This window comes from Aulostomus chinensis, chromosome 8, assembly GCF_037954235.1.
Source record: "Aulostomus chinensis isolate RoL2024-O1b breed Wild chromosome 8, RoL_Achi_v1.0, whole genome shotgun sequence".
Lineage (NCBI taxonomy): Eukaryota > Metazoa > Chordata > Actinopteri > Syngnathiformes > Aulostomidae > Aulostomus > Aulostomus chinensis.
In genome coordinates this window covers 10,404,685-10,425,535 of record NC_141327.1, presented here as the reverse complement: position 1 = coordinate 10,425,535, position 20,851 = coordinate 10,404,685, and the positions used below count along the sequence as shown (strand labels likewise).

General features: G+C 42.5%; 1 protein-coding gene across 9 annotated transcripts; it reads right to left on the bottom strand.

Moving 5' to 3' along the window:
- Positions 1–10: 10 nt before the first annotated feature.
- On the bottom strand, positions 11–20,731 carry LOC147257060 (girdin-like). Of its 9 annotated transcripts, XM_086210819.1 has the most exons (30): positions 20,357–20,731; positions 20,179–20,253; positions 20,008–20,099; positions 18,655–18,760; positions 16,570–16,639; positions 16,006–16,064; positions 15,813–15,896; positions 14,766–14,906; positions 14,370–14,548; positions 11,961–12,042; positions 11,183–11,341; positions 10,917–11,063; positions 10,616–10,760; positions 8,537–9,172; positions 8,236–8,441; positions 7,956–8,150; positions 7,211–7,341; positions 6,970–7,111; positions 6,723–6,896; positions 6,435–6,596; positions 6,061–6,338; positions 5,613–5,756; positions 5,317–5,503; positions 4,985–5,130; positions 4,318–4,410; positions 3,222–3,424; positions 2,464–2,544; positions 1,694–1,927; positions 1,475–1,540; positions 11–1,179 (listed from the first exon to the last, which is right to left on the bottom strand). In XM_086210819.1, exons 2-30 carry the CDS (start codon positions 20,242–20,244, stop codon positions 107–109), a joined length of 5,481 nt encoding a protein of 1,826 aa, XP_086066945.1. In that variant the 5' UTR covers positions 20,245–20,253; positions 20,357–20,731; the 3' UTR covers positions 11–106. The 9 variants fall into 9 exon arrangements, with proteins under 9 accessions (XP_086066945.1, XP_086066944.1, XP_086066946.1 ...); XM_086210818.1 differs by having other exon boundaries at positions 20,179–20,730; XM_086210820.1 differs by having other exon boundaries at positions 6,970–7,108; positions 20,179–20,730.
- Between the last annotated feature and the right edge of the window lie 120 nt (positions 20,732–20,851).

The window sequence follows — 20,851 nt, the reverse complement described above, 5'->3', positions numbered from 1 at the left end:
CAAAGATATGAAATAACCAATATGTGTGCTGATGGGATGATAAGTGGTGTTGTTACTGGTTGCATCAACTGAATAACACAACATGCAAAGGTGTAAAGAGCTGCTTTCATGCAACTGTGTGCAATCTGTCCTTTTCTTCCAGCCTGGCTCCGTGTTCTGCAGTTTGACCCTGTGTTTGAGTTTTGGTATGAGGTGACCCCTGACTCATAAGAGGACGGTTCTGCTCCAAGAAGGGCTGGTTATTCTCTAGTGTATCCAGACTCGTTGTGGTAGTCACCACAGAATTGCTGAATATTGTGTTGGAGAAGACAGAGTTGAACGTGAATGAAGAGCCCAAAAGAGATTCCTGCACAGGGGATTTGGGATGGTCTTTTGGAACAATAACCGCTGGGTCTCTGGGGGGTTTAACTGGAGCAATGGGCTCAGATTTACTGTTTTCACTTTCTGATTTTTGATTTGGTTTTGCTCTTTTTTCTTGTTGCTCCAGTTTATTGCACTCTTCTGGTACTGGGGAGGGGAGCGGTTCAGTCTTAACCGCTACTCTGGAGTCGCTGTTGACACTAGAGCGTCGGGACGAGCCCTCAGCTGTGGAAATGACACTGCTGGCACGAGGGAGACTCATGGGCAACCTGAACTCCTTTAGTCGCCCCTCTTTTCCCAGAGGGGTGGAGAAGCAGTTGAGGCAGCCAGACATTGAGGACGACTTACCCTGAACATACAACACAGTAATTGGTGAACAAACGGCAGCTCGGCTGGTTTCGGCTCTGCTGGAACTTGATTTTAAATGAACCATCTCATTGAGTACTGGGTTGACTCCGAACATCCCTCCTGAATCAGATGAGCGACGCATCACCTTCCCTCTCCTGATGCTCTTTGTACCTCTTGTGAGCCAGAATTCCTGAGCTGGATCTTTCTGTTTTGGTATGATCTCTGAATCCTGGCTCTTTGTAACAGGCATACTAGAGGCTTTCTCCTTGTGTACAGTAGAACACAACTGCTGGTGCTTTTGTGTGTGCTGAGGGGTGGAGGTGTCAGCGGGTGGCTGGTAAGAGGAGGAACAGCGGCGAGTCGGGGGCTGCTGGACAGGGCTGCTGCCATTCGACCAGGGCTCATTATCCAGGCTAAGGCTGAACTCACCACTGCTCTCACTCTGGGCACGACTCTGGACCCCATTGAGCCCTGGAAAGAAAGGGTGTATTTTTTTTTCTCGAGGAATTCATTCTATAAGCAGATATGCTTACATAACCATAATTCCATAGAATTGTATCTTTCAGGTGCATTGACATATTTTCAATGACCAAAAGGGGGCAGCAGAGTCAAGTTGTCATAATAGTTGTTTCCCTCTGGAGTTCACATACAGATTAATATGAAACAAGGTCATGATTGCGATTTGATGGATTTACTCTAATTCCTGAGCGAGTAATACATCTGTATGCTTGCTGAATCCTCTAAATGAATATCCGCAGAGCTTTACCGTGGTTTTGCAGCTCATCGCTGTCCTCAAATCCAGATGGCACAGCACTATCGTTTGAGTCCTTGTCTGTGGGGCATGATATATAAATGTAAATATCAGTGAATAGTAATAGTTTCAGCAGCCTTTACACACAAGCATGTGTTAAATTTGTTCTACTCTACACTACATTAAATGCAGGTGATGCCAAAATAAAACAGCAGCTTTTATTAATGCCTCTACCTGTCACCCACAGCTCAGAAACATCTGGAACATCAGTGTCTGTTGTTTTGGTGTGGCTGGATGATGGAGTGGTGGGATGAGTGTGGAGAATGGACAAGATGGATGTGGTGAGGGATGAAGTCAGAGAGTCTTTCCTGTCCTCCACTTCAGCCTCTGACCCTTCCAGCTGTTCTGAGCTGTGTGCCCACTGTTCCTCCTCCAACCGGGAAGAGGGGTACACCAAGCTGCTCAGGGCTGTGTTATTGGATTGAGGAAAGGGACAAGTAGGAGGTGGATGAAGGTAAAGATAGCAGATGTATGGCTCATGGAGGTATTATTCTCTTAGAGTGGTAAACTGTGAGGAAATTGGTTTGTAACTGTTTCCCTGCAGCACAGCTGCTCCTGGTAGGCAGAGCTAATGCAGCACCAGTGTCCTCCTGCAATGCAGCATTTCTTTGACCTCTATTGTTCTGACAAGACATCCCAAAGTGTCTCCAAATGCAGCCATTTTGCAGGGAAATGAGAACTGTGTATGCTTAAGTTTAACTCATATCTAATTATGAGTTCTGGTGAAATGGGCTTGAATGGACATGTTACTGACATATGACCACTGATATTAGATGTGCTAAAAACCATCCTTGCTGAAAATAATGAACCACATTCCAACTAAAGTTACTTTAGCATTATGGCATGTAATAATTTGTGAAAAACATCAAAAATATTATTGAGTTAGCAGTGAAATAACTGGCTACAGTCAAGATGGGGTCAAACACCCGACCAGTGTTTCTTACACATGGAACGGCGGAAGAGTGACTTGACTTTGTCTCTGTCCTTCAGCCTGTTCCTCATACGGGGAAATATTTTCAGTGTGGCTATTTAACAGGAAGTGTAGCCATATGGGAGGGACGGGATGGGACAGATGCATGCAAAGAGAGGGGGGGGGTATGTAGGAAGAGAAGGACAAGACAAGGGAGGAAGGGATGGAGGGAAGGATTGAAGAAATACATTAACACACAAGAAAGACACGGGAGACATATTGAGGAAAGTTCACACACATCAAGTAACAGGACGCATGACAAATTAGACATGCCACACGCAATGTAAACTGACATACTAACATCTGAATTATATTTGAAATATTTAAAAAATTACCCCCCCCCCCCCCACAGTGAATATTTTTTTAGACAGAAATCAAAACTGGTAAAAAAAAGATTCTGTTCAGGACACAAAATGTGAATTTTGTGTGCGGTGGATGTGACGAATCTAACTTGTGCACAAGCAAACATTGCTGAAACAGTTTCACTTTAAAATTTATTATAGATCTCCTTGGAAAGTGCAGAGGTGGAAGGGGTGTCCTTCAAATGATGTAGATGTGCTTCTGAACACTGGCTGTGGGCTGGACCTTACATAAACACTCCTGAACAATCTGACACTGGTGGGAGGCTTTGTGGGCAGCACGGCTCAGCTCATATCTCCAACTAACAGAAGTGATGATGAAGAAACATTGATGAGACCAGTCTTGGCAAGTCAACGGGAGAAGACTACTTACGACTGCTACGTTGGGGTGGCATGACATCACCAGCTGAGTTGGAAACTGAGCCCCCAGAACCATCTGAGCTGACGAAAGAGTTGTTGTCAAGACAGGGGAGATGTGGCTCAGAGTGTGTCGATGTGTGTGGGTGCTCTGGTCCATGCTCACGGCTGCTGGATTTGATTAACTTTTTCAGCTTCAGAGTGATCCAGTTCCCACGTCTGTAGATGAGCAGATATAGAGGAACAAGAGACAAGGACATAGCTGTTACTCAACTTGCATACTACTGTTGTTAAAAAAGTATGCAAGTTTAAATGTTTCTTCTTCTTAATTTAATTCTGAAGAGGTGGCTATACCATATTCATGTAACGTACCAAATAGAGTCTTTGTTAAAAATGAAGCATGGTCTCAATCAGTTTTTCTAAAAGAAGTGTGCTACATGACCAGCTAAACCTTTGAAAGGCAGTAAAATGCTGACCACTTACATTGCTGATGAATGATCTACCATTGCTGTGCTTTCAGATTCTACCTTCATGCTTCAGTGTGGCCTTCACACAATTTATATTGCAACATATTTTTAAAGTCACTGGAAAATTAAATCGGTGTATCTGTCCAGGTTCTCTCTTAATTTAGTAAGTAATTAAAGCAAAGCTACATATTAAAGACTTGATGTGCACATGGGGTACCATCAGGCTCTCGTCCTAGCCCTCTGCTTTTCCTGTTTCATGTTTCACCTTTTGCCCAGATTTGATTCATTGAAATTTGAGGAAATTAACTGCATTTTCTATGCAAATGATTTTCAGCTGTTTATCAACATATGTATTCATCTTGTTCTTCTCAGTTATTATTTTAATATCATGGCCTATTCCGTAAAAAAAAAAAAAAAACTACAAATTGAGGAATTTAGGATAGTACATATTGTATTCTGTATAGACTTTCAAAGCCATTTAAGGCCAAATTGTAAATTTTGAAATTGGGTATATTCAAAGTAAACTGTCTTGACTTGAGTACTTATGAAAAGGTGGGAAACTGAAGATCCTATTATTACTGAATGAGAGTTATTTCACTGTACCAATAGTAAACAAAGAGGTTCTTATTAGTGCATGTAACATACCTGCGAGGAGGTGAGGGCTCATAGAACTTATATTGGTCCATTATCTTTTCCTCTAGCTTCTCCTTCTGCCTCCTCAAATCATTAAGCTTGTCACTGAACAGAGATAAGACAGAGAAGAGAAATTGTTGTTTTAGAATGATTGTTGTTTTCCTTGATGAGTGTTGCAGTGTGGTAGCTCATACTCTTTATCTTGTTATGAATGCTAGAAAATTGTACATGTGCATTGCTGTACTCTGAGGAAGTGCTTCCAGTTTGAAGGTCTGGGCTCTGAGATTAAAGACAGAAATTTCATCCTCTATGCTTTGATCTCTGACTACTTTGATAACTGTAGACATATATACAGAGCATCAAATCAATCCAGAATCTTGTCTGTTTGCTCATTAATGATCTTACATGAACAGTGCCATCTTGGGTTTTATGATGCCATGGAACTCATGGCCCTGCCCCTCAAACAGCAAGCACTGCATGGGGTCAAGGGGTGAGGCACGGTCCCTCAAACAACAGGCAAATAACTAGCAACTTTAATAAATAAATATTGAGAACATCATTTAAAAGTTCCATTTTTTTCATGGTCATCATCTGTATTCCCAATTTCTGTATAACTTCTTGAGAGGTTCAGCACAACTAGCCACACTGTGATAAACCCAGTACATCATGTTGTACTGACATATACTGTCGCTCCTCAACGTGAAACAGATCCTTGCTCTCCATAGTCTGCTCCAACAGGGTTCGGTTCTGCAGCATCAGTGTTTCAATTTGGCTGAGCAGATGGCGGTTCTCTTCCTCTAGGTTGCCCTTCAACTGGCTCAGCAGCTAAATATCACAAAGCCCAGCAGACGTAAATGCAGCAACATATATTCAAAACATATTTGTTATAACATATTTTCAATCAGCTTTTTGAGCCTGTATCGATGATGAGGTCAATGACATAGTGAGGTGAGGTAAGGCGCCGATTAAAAGCACATACTGTAGCAGCTCCACCTGCTGGTGTGTCCTTACCTCACACTGGTTGGTGAGCTTTGTGGAGGTGATGTCCAGCTGCTGATACTCCTTTTTGAGCTTGGAAAAGTCAGCCTCCAGCCAGGTGTGCTCCAGCTTAGCTTCATTCATCTGACTCTTGAGCTGCTTGTGATCTGATGTCAGCAACTCATTGTCATTAAGAAGCTGGCGGTATGTTTGGTTCAGCCTGAAAAATTACGGACACAGAAGTGGGTGCGTAAGCCCATATTTGTTTATTAATGTAGACACATCTGCTTATATGTCTGCTCTATTATATGTGTCTACGAACTATTCACCAGTCTTTCTCGTCACGAAGTCGGCAACATTCAGCAGCTGTGGTCCTGTGGTGTTCCTTCTCCATAGCCATCCTCATCTGCTCCTCCTTCAGGGCTTTCTCCAGCTCTTCCAGCTTATTCTGCCGCTGCAACAGGCTATTATATCTACATACACCCCAAAATACACCCAAAAATACATACAGTATGTGAAACAAACATGTGGGAAGATGCAGGGGTGCATTACATCACAGGTTTATGGTTATAGGACTATGTCAAAATCATGGTAATGTTAATGCAAAACAATATAAAAGCTGAAGAAAATCAAGGCAACTATGAAGGAAGATAAATGTGCTAATTGTTGTTGTGAACAAAGAAACCCCATTTATTGTGACTCATGATTTACAGGGCTAACAGATTACACTCCTCTTGATTATATTTTATTTAAAGAATATTCTTTTCTCTACCCCACCTGTCCTGCAGTGTGCGATGCTCCAGCTCCAGTGTGCGATGGGCATTTTTCAGACAACCATGCTTCCCCATCAGGACCTCATACTCTGCGGCTTGCCGTTCATGGAGAGCAGCCAGCCGCTCATGATCACGTAATAGCTGCTCGTGGGCACTACGCAGCTGTTCACGTTCACGTATGGCGTTGTCTCGCTCGCTTTCTATGCCTGACTGCTGCTGCTGCAGCTGAGCATTCTGGGCCATGAGGGAGGCACTCTGTGAGTTCAGGGTGGATTTCTCCACCTGGAGAAAAAAAAGACAACCATTTGATGTAGGTTAATGTGATAAAAATGCTTACGTGTTTGTTCACTGCGGAAAATAACAATTGTTTCACAGTACCTGCAGGTTGGCATTGTGTGTCTGCAAGGAGGTGTTGTTCTCCTGCAGCGAGGCAGCTTGCCTCTGCAGGGCCAGAATCTGAGCCTGTTGACTGTCAGAGTGACTCTCCAGCTGCTTCAGCTGGGCTTGCGTTGACTGTCCCTCTGCCTCCAGTGTTGCATTCTGTATTGAGAGGAGAGGATTGGAGAGCAGAACAGAATTATAACCAAAGTAAAAGTGTGTACTATTAACGCCCAAAATTTTTTAAAATTATGTTAAAGCGGTCATTAAAGGTGTACAGCAACTTACATTCCGCTCCACTTCAATGAGGCGGTCTTTGAGCTTCAGCAGTTCTTTGGTGGCTTCATGGCTTTCACGCAGCCATTCACTCATTGCCTTTCCAGTCTCTTGTGGAGGGGTTGAGCTTGATGCTATCCTCTCCTCCTCCTGTCTCTGCTGCAAGGCCTCATAGCTCACTCTCACCTGAGTGATGGAAAAAGCTTGAATACTTAGATCACCCTAACGGGCTCGAAGATCGACTGATAACACGACTCACAGTTTTGAGCTCTTGGCGAAGCTGCAGGTTGAGGGTGGAGGATTCCTGCAGACGTGCCTCAAGGGCAGCCATCTTGTCCTCTTTAATCTGAAGAGACTTTTTCAGAGACAGCTCCAACTCTGACTCCAGCATCTTGAACCTACTTCATTGAGAATTATTTTAGTTTCTAACATTTTTTGAAATATATCCCACTCAGAGTTTAGGGGGAATTCTTCTTGCATCCACAGGTAGTAATATGCACCTGTTGTTTGGTGCGTTGAGTTCCTCCTCTCGTGTGCTCTCTTGGTTCAGGATCTTCATCTCTAGCTCATGTGCCAGTCTCTCTAGCTCATTATCTCTCTGCTGGGTCTTTAGCTTCTCACTGACAAGCTCCTACAGACAGACAAGGGTAGCACTAAATGTGACAAATCATTATATTTCTTGTGTTGCATTATACTGGTTTTGTTCATATTAGGATGTAAATGTTCATGTTTAATGGATATTTCAACCAAAATGTGTACCTTGCCTTTCAAGTACTCACAAACTAAAGATAAAGATGATGTGGATTATACCAGGGAATGTGCTTTAGAGTTTTTCGATGGACGTTTTTGAATAGTTTTGCTGTTTTTCTGTTTTGTTGCTATAGCTGTTGTTTGCTCACCATCACCTTCAAGCTAAATATACTGCTGCCTCATTCTGCACACTGGAGTGATAAAGAAGTAATGCAGAATGGGAAAGAACATTTTTGAGCCCACCACACTTTCTTGTAAGTACTCTACAGCCAAAAAAACTTCCTGGTTGAAGTATCATTTCAATTTTAGTCTCATTTAATCTGTCCTGTTAAGACAATGGGCTTGTGACTGGACTTAAATAACGAGTGTTTTTAAAACAAAAAAATACAGTCAGCGCTTGATCTCTGTGTAAAACAGACAGTTGCAGTAGGAGGAAAGAGCATGATCAGTGGAACACACGCACACAAAGTAAGATGGGCAGCACCAAATTCTCACCTCTCTAAGTGTGGCCAGGGTCTTCTGGTCAATAGCAGCTTGCTTGCTCAGTTCTCTGTTGTCCCTCTCCAAGCCTTTGACTCTGTCTGCAGTTTCCCTTAGCCCCTCAGCCTCCTTTACCAGACAGCGCATCTCCCTTTCTAGGCTGGCCATGCAGACATTACTGCTGTCTAAATTGGCTTCTTGAATTTCCGTCTGAGACAGAAGTTGGAAGAGAGTTTTTTCACTTTATGTTATTTGCGATTTTCAGTCTTCCAAATATTTTCCAAGGGGTCCATACCTGCTGGCGTAGCCGTCGATTCTCTTTCTCCAGCTGCCTCTTTTCCTTCTCCAGGGTTGTAGTCTCCTGTTCCAGACTTTGCTTCTCTGTTTCTAGTTGTTCCAGACGTCGAGCAGAGATCCGGAGTTCCTCCAAGGTGGCCTGAAGACTCTGGTTCTCTGCCTCCAGCTCCTGAACCTCTGATTCTAGACGCTGGACTTTCCGCTCTACAAAAACAGAAGATGAGAATATAGAATAACAAAAAGAGTTTATTAAGAATTGAAGGGGGCTATGCATGTTTTTAATAATCTACTAAACCCACCGGTGTTGTCAAGGGAAGCCTGTAGATGTTGATTAAGTGAGTCCAGGGCCTTGCACTTGGCCTCCAGTCGCTGTGTGTGTTTGTTGGCGTAGGAGTAGCGAGTTGGCAAACCTTTGAGGATGCTGTCGTGGCTGGGGCTACCACTTCTAGAGCCAGGCGAGTGATCATGTGATGCAACACAACAGTGGTGCCCATTGTGATGTGTGTTTTCTAACACTTCCAGATCAGATATCAGTTCCTTGACATCATCTTGGCTACCTCCGTCCTCTCGCTGTCCTTTCTCCTGAACATGTAGGTCTGAATTTTCTGTGAGGAGGACGCTGCTCTGGACTCCCTGCAGCTCCTCTTTGTGGAGTTGGTGCGCGCAACTCTGCTGTGTTACTGTGCGGAGCGGGGATACACTTGTGCAATGATCTATACTAGTGGTTTTATCTGTTGATGAGGTACAGTTGTTGGTGCTATGGACTGCTTGGCACCCAAGGTCCCTGGTGTTGTGGTGTCTGGACTGTGTGCTATTGTTAACAGAGGCAGCTCTGAGTTCCTCTATGGTCCTCAGGAGACCTTGGTTCTCCTTCTCCAGCCTCAGCATTCGACTGTGGGTCCTCTCACTCACCTCCTCACTTAGGGTCTGCTGGCCTTTAGACAAACACATATGGCAGCTCAATTAGAGCGCAAGGAAATTGAGAACCTGAGATATGATGGAATGAAAAACTGATATTATTTGGTTTGGGAGTCAGGCAGAAAGATACAGAACAATTGTCTATACTATTTGCACACACTATGAATCAATCATAAGTCAGTTTGTTTCATAATTTACGAATAAAAGATCTCTGAGTCAGAAGGGACATAGACTATTTTTCTTTCTTCAAGGATGGATTTAAGCAAAAGAATCTAATTACACTAATTTCAATGACAAAACCTTTATAGAACATCTGATTATCATTCTGTATGCACTTAGACAAGGATGCGGTCATTTCTCTAATAGTCTTTAAATGAATCTGTCATAAATGCGTTTGTCTACGTGTTCCCACAGTTGAGTAGTTGAGCTTCAGGGAGTAGAACGGTGCATGTGTAACGTCTGAAGCCAGAAGCCTGTTTTCAAATAAAGAGATGGAAATGTACATTTTCTCATTTAAAATCAGATTTGAAGAGGTGAGCCAGTGAACATGATTTCAAACACCAAATCAAATAGGTTGGAGTGATGAGGATCTCTGTGGAGCTCCATTGCATCGTATTGTCAGACACTGATAATAACAACCTGAGCATGTCCTTCACAGAAATAAACATTTTTAGTTGACCTTCTTTGACATTAAAAATCTCACTGCATGATTAAATGTAGGTTATATTGTTCTCATGCTATACTGGAACACTTATGGTCCCTATGAAATTCATCATTTCGACCCTAAAATACAGAAAGTATGACCCTGATGGAATTTTACTTTGAAACATATGCAAAGGATTTCATTGAATGAATTAAAAAATCGGTCTGCACAGTGCAGTGGTTAGCACTGTGGCCTCACAGCAAGGAGGTCCCGGCTCGGGCACGGGATCTTTCTGTGTGGAGTCTTCATGTTCTCCCTGTTCCTGTGTGGGTTCTCTCTGGGTACTCCGGCTTCCTCCCACAGTCCAAAGACATGCAATTGGGGACGAGGCTGATTGAATACTCTAAATTGACTGTAGGTGTGACTGTGTGTGTGAATGGTTGTTTGTCTCTGTATGTTGGCCCTGCGATGGACAGGCAACCTGTCCAGGGTGAACCCTGCCTCTCGCCCGTAGTCGCTGGGATTCGCTCCCGCCCCCCCTGCGACCCTTAATAGGAACAAGCGGAAGAAAATGGATGGATGGATGGAATTAAAAAAATCATACATAATTAGGTGTGCTTCAGGTTTTCAAATAATTGTGTTCATTTCAATTCAACGACCCCCGATTCCACACTAGTAACGTATCTATAGACCCTGGTTCTACGTTTTTTTTTCCAAATAATAAAACAGCTGATAGAAGGAGAGAATCCTGTCTGCACACACCTGACACAATTTACATGCTAATCCACCTATGTGACCTACTAACAAAGTCTTTTACCCTGAGTGTTCTCAGTGGTCTTGGAGAGCTGTTCTAACTCCCAGCCAAGGTGTTGTGACTCCTCCATGCTCCTCCTCTGAGCCAAACACAGAGCCAGGTTTTCTTCCTGCAGCTCCTCAATGCGCTTCCGATCAGCCTCCTTCTCCTAAAAGTGGAAAAGCAAAGTCATTTGGAATGGAAAAGATTCTGTCCGAGCTGATAAAAGTTTACAATGATCATTAAGGAAGGGATTTACTTTTCTAAATGATCTCTGTTGCCATGTGTGAAAGAGGATTAATTCCAGGCAATATCAGTCTCTGACCTGCTCAATGTCGTGAAGGCGAGCCTTCAACAGCAGGCTGTGTTTCTCCAGCAGGTGTATCTTATCTGAGCGAGCCCTCCAGCCTGCCAGCTGATCCTCCAGCACCTCTTTGGTCTCCTGGAGCACTCTGTTATCCTCCTTTAACTCCTGAGATACAAAAACACCTCTCAGATTGACATTTCTCTTTATATTAAATCTTTTAAGTTACCAAAGGAGGATTTCCAAAGTTCAGAAATTTCCAGGTTAACTATTCATGCTGCATCAACCTCCACTTTAGCTTTGTAGAACTCCATCTTGTGCAGTTGGTCTTTGTAGCGTCCCACTTCACTCTCCAGCTTGTCTGCCTTGATCGCTCTCTCTCTCAAAGCGTCCAGCTCGTCACGGTAGGTCCGAGCGGCACGGGCATCCACGAGTAGCTGGGAGTTCTGGTGAAGGTTAGACAGTCATTATGTTTGCCAGTTTATGGGAAAATTAGCCTCAAATGATGAAACTCTTCAGCATCCAACATTGGGGTCAGTTTATTTGGAGATCTATCACTCGATTCTGCCATTACATTAGCTCTTATGAGCATATAAGCATTTTAGCTCATTGTTTAAGTTTTTTTTAAGAACACAATTGGAGAAAACATTTGAGCAACTAACAGATGAAGAGACAGTCATGTCACAGGAACTAGTGGAAACTGACACTAGGGGTAAATGCAAAAAAAACAAATAAACATTTTCTGCAGGATTTATGGCCGTATGATTTCATATGTAACTGTTTGCCAGCATGTTCAGCATATCTGGTTTATAAGGTGATAACATGTTATAAAACATTTGCAGCCGACCTAGTTCACAAGGCTTACACAGAGAATAGAACTGGGATCTCCTGCTCAGATAAATCCATATAAGCTTCAGTTGTATCTCTGAGTTCTGAGGTTTCAATTTTCTGTCAGTAAGCTCTGCTCTGCAGTAAACTGTGTTGCGCATTAATCTGAATAATCTACAGCCAATGCCTCAGTCAGAAACAGCTGCAATTTCTTCTTTGTCTTGTTTAAGTTCAAACCTCCTGCTGGATCCTCTTCAGTTCTGCCTCCATGTTCTCCTGATCATGTCTGCAGTCCAGCATCTGTTCATTCTTCTCCTCTCTGTAAAGCCCAGAGACAAGCAGCAGGTTACATGAATGGGCACTCCTTTACGGCAATCATTTTTATAAACCTAATTGCTTTAAGATCCAAATTAAGTCAAATTTAATCATTCCTCTTAATCTACCTGAACATTTTGCATTCAGAAAACGATAAAAAAAGTTGTCTTCTACTGATGGTACAAACCTGCAGAAATCTAAACACAAGGTGATTCCAACAAGAAAAAGTGTTTCCTTCTACCTCAATCTATCATCATGGAATACTTACGTAGATTTTATTGGATGTTCAGATGAATGTTTAAAGAAAAAAAGAGCACAAATTCAAACTGTACAATGACTCTCTTATATTACTGTGTTTTACTCAGAGGGAATGAATCCAACAACACTGGAAAGAAGATGGAGAGCAAAGATGGAACTGAGGTCTTGATCGGATCAGGGTTAGTCCGAGTATGTGTGTGTGTGCGCGCACATGTGTGTGTGTGTGTTCGCGTTCAGAAAGGCAGAGCCAATGTGGGTCAGTGTTGGTTCATGGCCATAGAACTTGCCAGGCAGGCATGAATGTGGGCCAAACTCCCTGGGGGAATCTATTATCCTTAAGTATCTCTCTCCCTCGCTCATTCATCTTGCTTGAACGTTCCTACCTCAGCTTCAACACCAGCAGCCCACGTAAGAATCACCGAGAGATAACGTGAAAACAATCATTTCCTTTTGCTATAGAGAACCTGCCACTGTAGGCAACCTTACACAGTAAACTTCAATTTGGGGAAATGACAGATTTTGAATTGTAAAACTCATTTGAGTCCATAAGGGGACAACTTTTATTTTGAAATCTGCCCGAACATTGTTTATATCACAGAGTAGACTAAGCCATTAAACATTGAACGCAATTTCTGTTCACTTGGTGTTCGAGAAACTCTCAATAATGGTATATGCTATAACAGTCAGATGCTGAGGATGGTTAACATTCTGCAGTTAGAAATGATGATGTATAAATGTGCTTTTATTTTCAGTCTCTGCTTATCGTAATTGCATTGTTTTAGCTCTCACTACAATATATTTACTGTGTTAACAATGAGTGTTATAGAACAAGATGATTTTCATTACACTTAATTACAACCCCAATTCCAATGAAGTTGGAATGTAGTGTGAATGTAAATAACAACAGAATACAATGATTTGCGAATCATTTTCAACCTGTATTCAGTTGAATACATTAAAAAGACAAGATATTTAATGTTCAAAGTGAAAAACTTTGGGGTTTTTTTGCCAATAATCACTCATTTTGAATTTGATGCCTGTAACGCTGGGACAGGGGCACGTTTACCACTGTATTACATAACCTTCCCTTTTAACAACACAGTAGGAGTTTGGGAAGTGAGGAGACTAATTGTTGAAAATTGTGGGTGGAATTTTTTCCTATTCTTCAACAACATTGAGCAAACTTAGCTGCGAAGTTGCCTTTGGGTGAGAGGCGGGGTTCACCCTGGGCCAGTCGCCAGTCCAAGCATTCACACTCACTCACTCACACTCGTCAATTTAGAGTATCAATCAGCCTCGTCCCCTCTTGCATGTCTTTGGACTATGGGAGGAAGATGGAGTACCAGAAAGAACCCACACAGGAACAGGGAGAACATGGAGACTCCACACAGAAAGATCCCGAAGCCGGAACCTTCTTGCTGTGAGGCGACAGTGCTAACCACTGCACCACCATGCCACCTGTTAAAATATCATTGTTCATAATAAACATGTTAATGAAGCAGCATATTTAAGAAAAGAGGAGGTTTGGTTCATTATTATAAGTCAGTCCCACAGGATGGTACCCATTTTTATCTGTATTCATCAGGGCTGCAAACAAACAAGAATAAGTCACACACTGATTCTCTCACAATTACTTTCTTAAGGTCACTACTGTCTACATTTGTCACTGTGGTAATAAATTCACAGATTATATTTTTCTGACTCAATGGTTCAATTGTTAGTTTCACATGTTAATTATGCCCTCAACTAAATACACTTAGAGAGATAGCCTATATGTGCATGGAGGAACATCCTGCTGAATAAACTGTAAGGAGAGTTTTATCCACAATATGGCAGATGAACGGTCTCTGACTGGCTACTTCTTCCTGTGATCAACCATGTGACCACATTAGAGTTGTTCTCAAACCTTGCTTTTACACTTGGCTGTAATAAGCAGCAAGCCACTTGATAAAAGTGTTTTATTCATCACACTCAGCCCAGAACTCTTTTAATCCTAAACGGACTCTTAAGAGCATTCTTGTCTTAGCTGTTGGATAAATACAGACTTGATCTTTATATCCACTTGGTACTCACAGCTCTTGTCTAAGTCGTCTGATCTTGGCCTTAGAATCAGCAAGCTCCACCGCTAAGTGTTGCTGGGTTCCCGCCTGCTGCTGCGGCATGCTGGGAGAATAGCTGGCTGAGTGTGGGCTTGATGGGCTACTGAGCATGCTAACCACACCTTCCCTTTCCTGTGTTAGCTCTGCAATAGTCTGCAGAAAGGAGAAGAGAGAAAATTTAACAGGTTACAGACTGTTACCTTTAGAACCAATATCCAGGTTCCCCCACACATCAGTGCTATCAGTATAGAATGGTATTGGATGTTTGAAAAAGTGATGCAAGCAAATGAGCTCTGATTCTTACTACACTTTATGGTCATGCAGTGAACAGCAAAAATAAACCTGAATGTTCAGTCAGTGATGTGAGTACCTCCACATGAGCGTCCCGCTGCTCCAACAGGTGTTGAAGGTGTACGACCATGTTCCTAACCAATGCCTGCACCTCATCTGGTTGCATGTCATTGGACTCTAACCACTGCAGATCAAGTACATTCTCCTGACTGTGGGTCACCTGGAGAACATTGAGGAAGGGCAGTCAGGGTTGCAGTGCATGCATGAACACACAGTACATCCTCACGATACAGCTACAACACAGACAATGCTTGCGGCTCAATGACTGATGTGTGCAAGTGCACAAAAATACAAAATCAAAGTAACTTGTAAATAATAGCTTATCAAATATGTTTATAGAAGATGTGTAGTTCTAAACAGCATATGGAGTGATTGGCACAGAAATCAAAGATAAAATGGCTTACTTCTGGAAAGGAGCATGTTTCTGATTGTACAGTCTGTGATTAACTATGGAGATATTTGTTGTGCTCATGCTGCTCACTCAGTGTGCTGTGTATATGTCATATGTTGCATCAGAGAGGGCAGTCATCCCTCCATGCTCTTGTATCTTAGACTACAGGGTACTGCAGCACTCAGAGCACATACTCAACTGTGGTACTTTCCCCCTTGGGAATTCCTCCTGTGCCAACTAAAATCTCTGAGGTCCCTTAAACAGGGGTCATCTGAATCTTTCTCACACACACACACACACACACACACACACACACACACACACACACACACACACACACACACACCTGTAGATTTTAGGGGTGTACTCTATCACAACAACAGGAAAAATAGACTTGTTGTCCAAGCAACGAGATAAGCACATTGGACATTTTTTAAAGAAATTTTGCAAAAGCTGCCATACTTCTGTTTTCCTTTCAAAACTGAGTGGATAGAAGGTCTAGTTAACTGTAGTTGACCCCCCCCCCCCCCCCCCCCAGCTTGAAACACTTAATTCTTTATTTATATATATATTAGTGGCTGGTTTATATCTCCAGAGTTGTACTTAAGCTAACGTTAGTAAAATTTGACCCTCTCAGAAACATTTGACTCTTTCATTTGTCCCAGGAAGACCTACCTCTTGGATATGCACAGCTATGGCTGCTTTTGTCTCAAAGTCCAGCATTTGAATCTTCTCAATATACTCCTCTTTCTTCTCACACTGAAAATTTAAAAATAAATTAGCTCGCATGGGTCTGTAGTGGGCAAAGTACAAAACTGTCACAAAACCCAACCAAAGCCGGTGTACATGTACGAGAACTGGAGTCTACCTGGACTGCACATCCCAGCAGCAATAGCAAGAGCTTCTTCATCTCCTCCAAACTTCGTTCTGGTAAGAGTAACAAAAAAGTTCATAATTTGAAAAAAAAAAAAAAAAGTCAGATGGAGCTCCTGCTGGCTTTTGGCGTGGACTTTGAGTTGAATGAAGTGCTAGCTGCTGAATTTGGGTCATCACTTACAAAAGCCTCAACATCACATGCAAGTGTGGTTATCAGACTGATGGAGTGCAATTGTATTAAAGCAGCTCAGGAGAGAGCTAAGACAGCTGACAGGAAAAATTCACAACCATTTCACTCTGAAGTCCTCTATTTTAGGGAAAGATGTGTAAACACTTTTTTTATTGAGCGTATAGATACAAGGATAATATCATTTTCTATGTTGTTTCATGTAAAGCCATGTTCAACAATAAAAATCAGCCTCACTTATGTTTTTTTTGTTCATATTGTAAGGTGAATTCTGGGAAATGGATGCAATATCTGTTGACGATCAGTAAACGCACTAAACAGGCAGAGCCATCAGAGAAGAGAGGGGAAGATTATAGAGGAAGAACATACCGCAGTAAGGAGTCCTGCCAAGCAGCGACACGTTTGGCACAGGAATCATTATTAACTGTCTCAGATTATCCTGCAAAATACAGATGAACCAACAGATGACGATAAGGGGAGACGGGGGGGGGGGGGATAAGCACATTTTAGTTGGACTCAAATGAGAATAGAATCTAAGTCCTCTTTTGAGCCTGAATGCACAAGGATGTATGTATGTACAGCACATAGCAGCGAATCGGACTCATGTATAGAAACTAAGCCAACAGAGTGCTCTGAATGGGTGGAGACAGTTTCCATAGTGAAGCAGAGAAAACTTCCAAAACTGTTACAGGGTAACCCTGCTTAAAGCTATAATTGTAATGTGTTCCTGTGCTTGTATAGCACATCATTAACATCATGTGGTGTATGAGTTATTCTTCAAGTGGTCCCCAAAACATTATTGGTATGGTATTGTACCTTTCAGGAATTCCCAAATAGGTGTCTTGAGTTCACAATGACTTTTTTTCCCTCGAGCATCCTTTCTTTGTGACTCTAAAATGCACAGCAAATGTGCCAGCCAGATATATTTAACTCTAAAGCAACTACTAACAACAACTAAACTGTTGCTGTTCACAAACTTTCAAGAACATCGTCCAGTGCAATCCGCACCTTCATTATCCAACTGGATGCTCAGTAATCCACACACACACACACACACACACACACACACACACACACACACACACACACACACACACACACACACACACACACACGTTGATTTAAGCTAAAAAAACAACAATAATAAAAAAACAATCTATAACACTTCAAGTGCAGCAATAATGTGAATGAGCATGAGCCAACGCAAGCAAGTTGGTTCAAGTGAATGTACCAGCTGATCCTGCTCAGAGGGACCTTGAATCAATGAACGGAAAGGTTACAGTTTGTTTGTTTGTGAGCGGGTTGCTGGATTTCAGAGCATGCAGCTGGATATAGAGATGTAGATTATAATGGATGATAAACTTGAGAGGTTGTTAACAAACTTTTGAACGGTTTTGCCATTGTTACCCTTCAGTCACCATTAGCTTTGAGATAAATATATGTGGCTGGCTCTTCCTGCACGCTCAAGTCCCAATTTCGTAATGCAGGACAGGAGAGGACGAGAAGACATGCTTCTTTGTCAGTAGATGAAGGGGAACATATATTATGGGTAAAGTATCACTTTTATTCATCTCCTTGGGCGGTGCAACCACCTCATCTGAATTTAGTGTGAGTGAGGTCATGCTGTGTGATGCAGTACAGCCAACTTGCACAGACAATCACATTTTCAGGCCATTTTATGTAATTACCTGTGCAACCAGAAGCAGTGGGTAAATGTCAAATATATCTTTAAAGTGCAATGTGTTTAAAAGTATTTTTCCGAAATATGATTTGAAAAGGAACCAAAATTATCATCTTTTCTTCGGTATGTGAAGTTGCATCCCCCTTCAACTGACCTCCGGTATAAAAATAGCCAAAATTAGCCTGGACTGGATAGACAGCAGCAGTTATGAGATGTGAAAGATGCCCCACATTTAATTTTTTTTCTGCAAAACAAGAGACTGAAACAAAGATGATTAAGATCTTGTTGCTGCTCAATATAATATTACACCATTTATTCACTGCACTTATCTGAATAATTTGATTATTCCTTTTTCATTGAAATGATTTCCCACAGATCTCAACATGAGGCAGCTGAAGCTAAATTGGTACTTAGTTACTACGTGTGCACCAGTGGCATCTGATGCTTGTAACGTGTCGCTCTAAAGTGCTGTCTGGAGCTTTACTTTGGTGGATCATTGCTGCGCTCGAACTTTGCTCCCGTGCTGATTACACAGATGTTGACACGGATGTGATATTTAGGGCACACATCTTAAGAAGGACTATCAGGTTTGCGCATGTGTGATCCAGTGTGTGCGTGTCTGTTTGATGCAAAATTGAGGTGGAATAGTAACATCCAAAGCCAATGTTCCAATATTGTAATCCGATGTGGGGAGCGAGCTCAGCAGCATGTAGCTCAGATGTATAATTATATAACAAGATATGGCAAAAAGGGAGGAAGCAACTGAAACTCACCAGATAATACGTCTTAATTTTCTGGACAAGAACGTTCAGGTTCTGGACCCTTTGGCTTGGCTCTCTACTGAGCTTGTTTGCACCCTGAGGTGTAGCTGGGGGATTTCTGAAGGATGGAAACAACATATCTTACTTTTCTGTGATTCCAAAGCAAACACATGGTTGTAACTACAAAGAGAAGGCTTGATTCATTTTTACCTTTAGCTTTTGCGACATCAACATTTTCAGCCACCAAACTGAAGTATTTCTGAGCTAAATAGGGCAGAACTAGACTTTCTGCCCCAAATAACTTTTGGCTGGATTCTTGTGCTGTTGCCATGGGCCTAACTGTCTTTATAGTTACTGTCATGGACCAAAGTGCAGAAATATGTGTTACTGCACCTTGTGAAATCCAAAAAGTGAGTCAATCATTTTTCAGGTCATTAAACTATAAATTTGAAACGCTGACAGACAGAAGGGGGCTGAATTGCTGAATTTTTGCCTCGTCCCTGTGCTGCTGTCCTGTTTTTGCCCCCCCCCCCACCCCCATCTGTGTCCAAGCGCCACTAAACACCATCAACAAGGCTTTAATCCCAGAGGGTCTCCCAATCCAAGAGATTATCCCGCCTCTTCCCCTCCCCTCCCTTAGGCACAGCATTGTTTTGCATTTAAAGCTGGTTATTGTGACCCTGGAGGATAAATGACTTGGGGTGGCCAGACAGCATTATCCACAAGTGCACTGGGTCATCAATTTGTAGACCCCCCCCCCCTTTTATTTTTTACAACTCTTCAAAGTGAGTCAGACGTCTTCCTCTATCTGAAACAAACCAACAGAGAGACTAAAGCTAGTGTCTCACGAACTATTTCTCTGCAATTTTGGACACCAGCCTGCCAGAGGACCATGAGTTTGCCAGGGGTGAGGAGGGTAATTCCCTCAGAACATACGGCACTCCAGTCATAATCTCTTAAATAGCATCCATGTTGTCCTTCATGTCTTCCTCAATATTGGTGTCATTTTTGAAGAACCTGTGTGACTTGAGGAAGTTGTATTAAAGACTGCTGCAGACTACAAAGATCCTCTTTATTACTGCAGAGCGACAAAGCCGGTACTGTTGGTGTCGGGATAAAGAATGTGACTTGTGCAGTTGCTATGGATGGCAACCAAAAGCTCAGTCTGAGAAAGTCCCAATGTGGATAATTCTATTTGTTACCAGTTCCTGAACTGACATTTCATCAAGATTTAGCAATTAATCATAAATAAATATCAAGTCTAGAATGGCTCAGACTACTAATCTGAGCATCCATCTGGACTCTCTTCACAACCTCTGCTAGAGATGCTGTAGCGATGTTTATCAGGAATAGAACACAACTTACATTTCACTCATGATGTCATTCAGAAAGACTCCATTTAGCAGTTCAGAGAAGTCCATGTGCACACCCCCATCATGTGGCATAAATGTCTTCACCTGGGTGTCAAAGAGACATAGGATGAGTCAGGTGGCGATCAGATGTCAGTCATCCAGGCCCTCCATCTGCATCACTTACCCAGGTGACCAGTGGGCTCAGCATGAACTGATCAAAGCAGGGCAGAAACACTCCGCTCTCCATCATCACACTAGACTGTGCAGGATAAATCTCATCAGAATATTCCAGCGGTTTCAGTCAGGCAAAAACTGGGGGCAGCCATGGCTACATTTCACTCAGAAGTCTTGCAGAAGTGCACCTTTCACGTGGTCTAAAATCCCGTCCCGTCATAGTTAAACGTCCCTCTATAGATGGTCCTTTCACTCACACACGTCTCTACATGAGGAGTCTAGCTGGCTGATAATCGCCGAATCAAACACGATCCCACGCGCATTTTGTCCCGCAACACCACACGCATCCTCCGGTGCACTGCTGTAAAGGCATCTGCCGTCAACCCCTCCTACTCAGCTTCCCGGCTCGTCGTCACGCACTAAGAGTTGGGACGTCTTTATTAAGAAGTCAGAATTTAGAAACCACCGCATATAAGAAAATACTGCGGGCGTATTAAAATGTACCATTGAGCTACCCTGTATAGTTTGAGGCAACTGCAGCAGAAGTGTAACTGAGCGATCTGAAATATCTTTGCCGTTAATCTGTTACCATGGCGACTGCGCACTCAGCCCTCTCTGTTAGTCTCTTCCAACTCAAGCAGGACTGGTGTCACACACACGTCCTTACATTATCATACAGCATC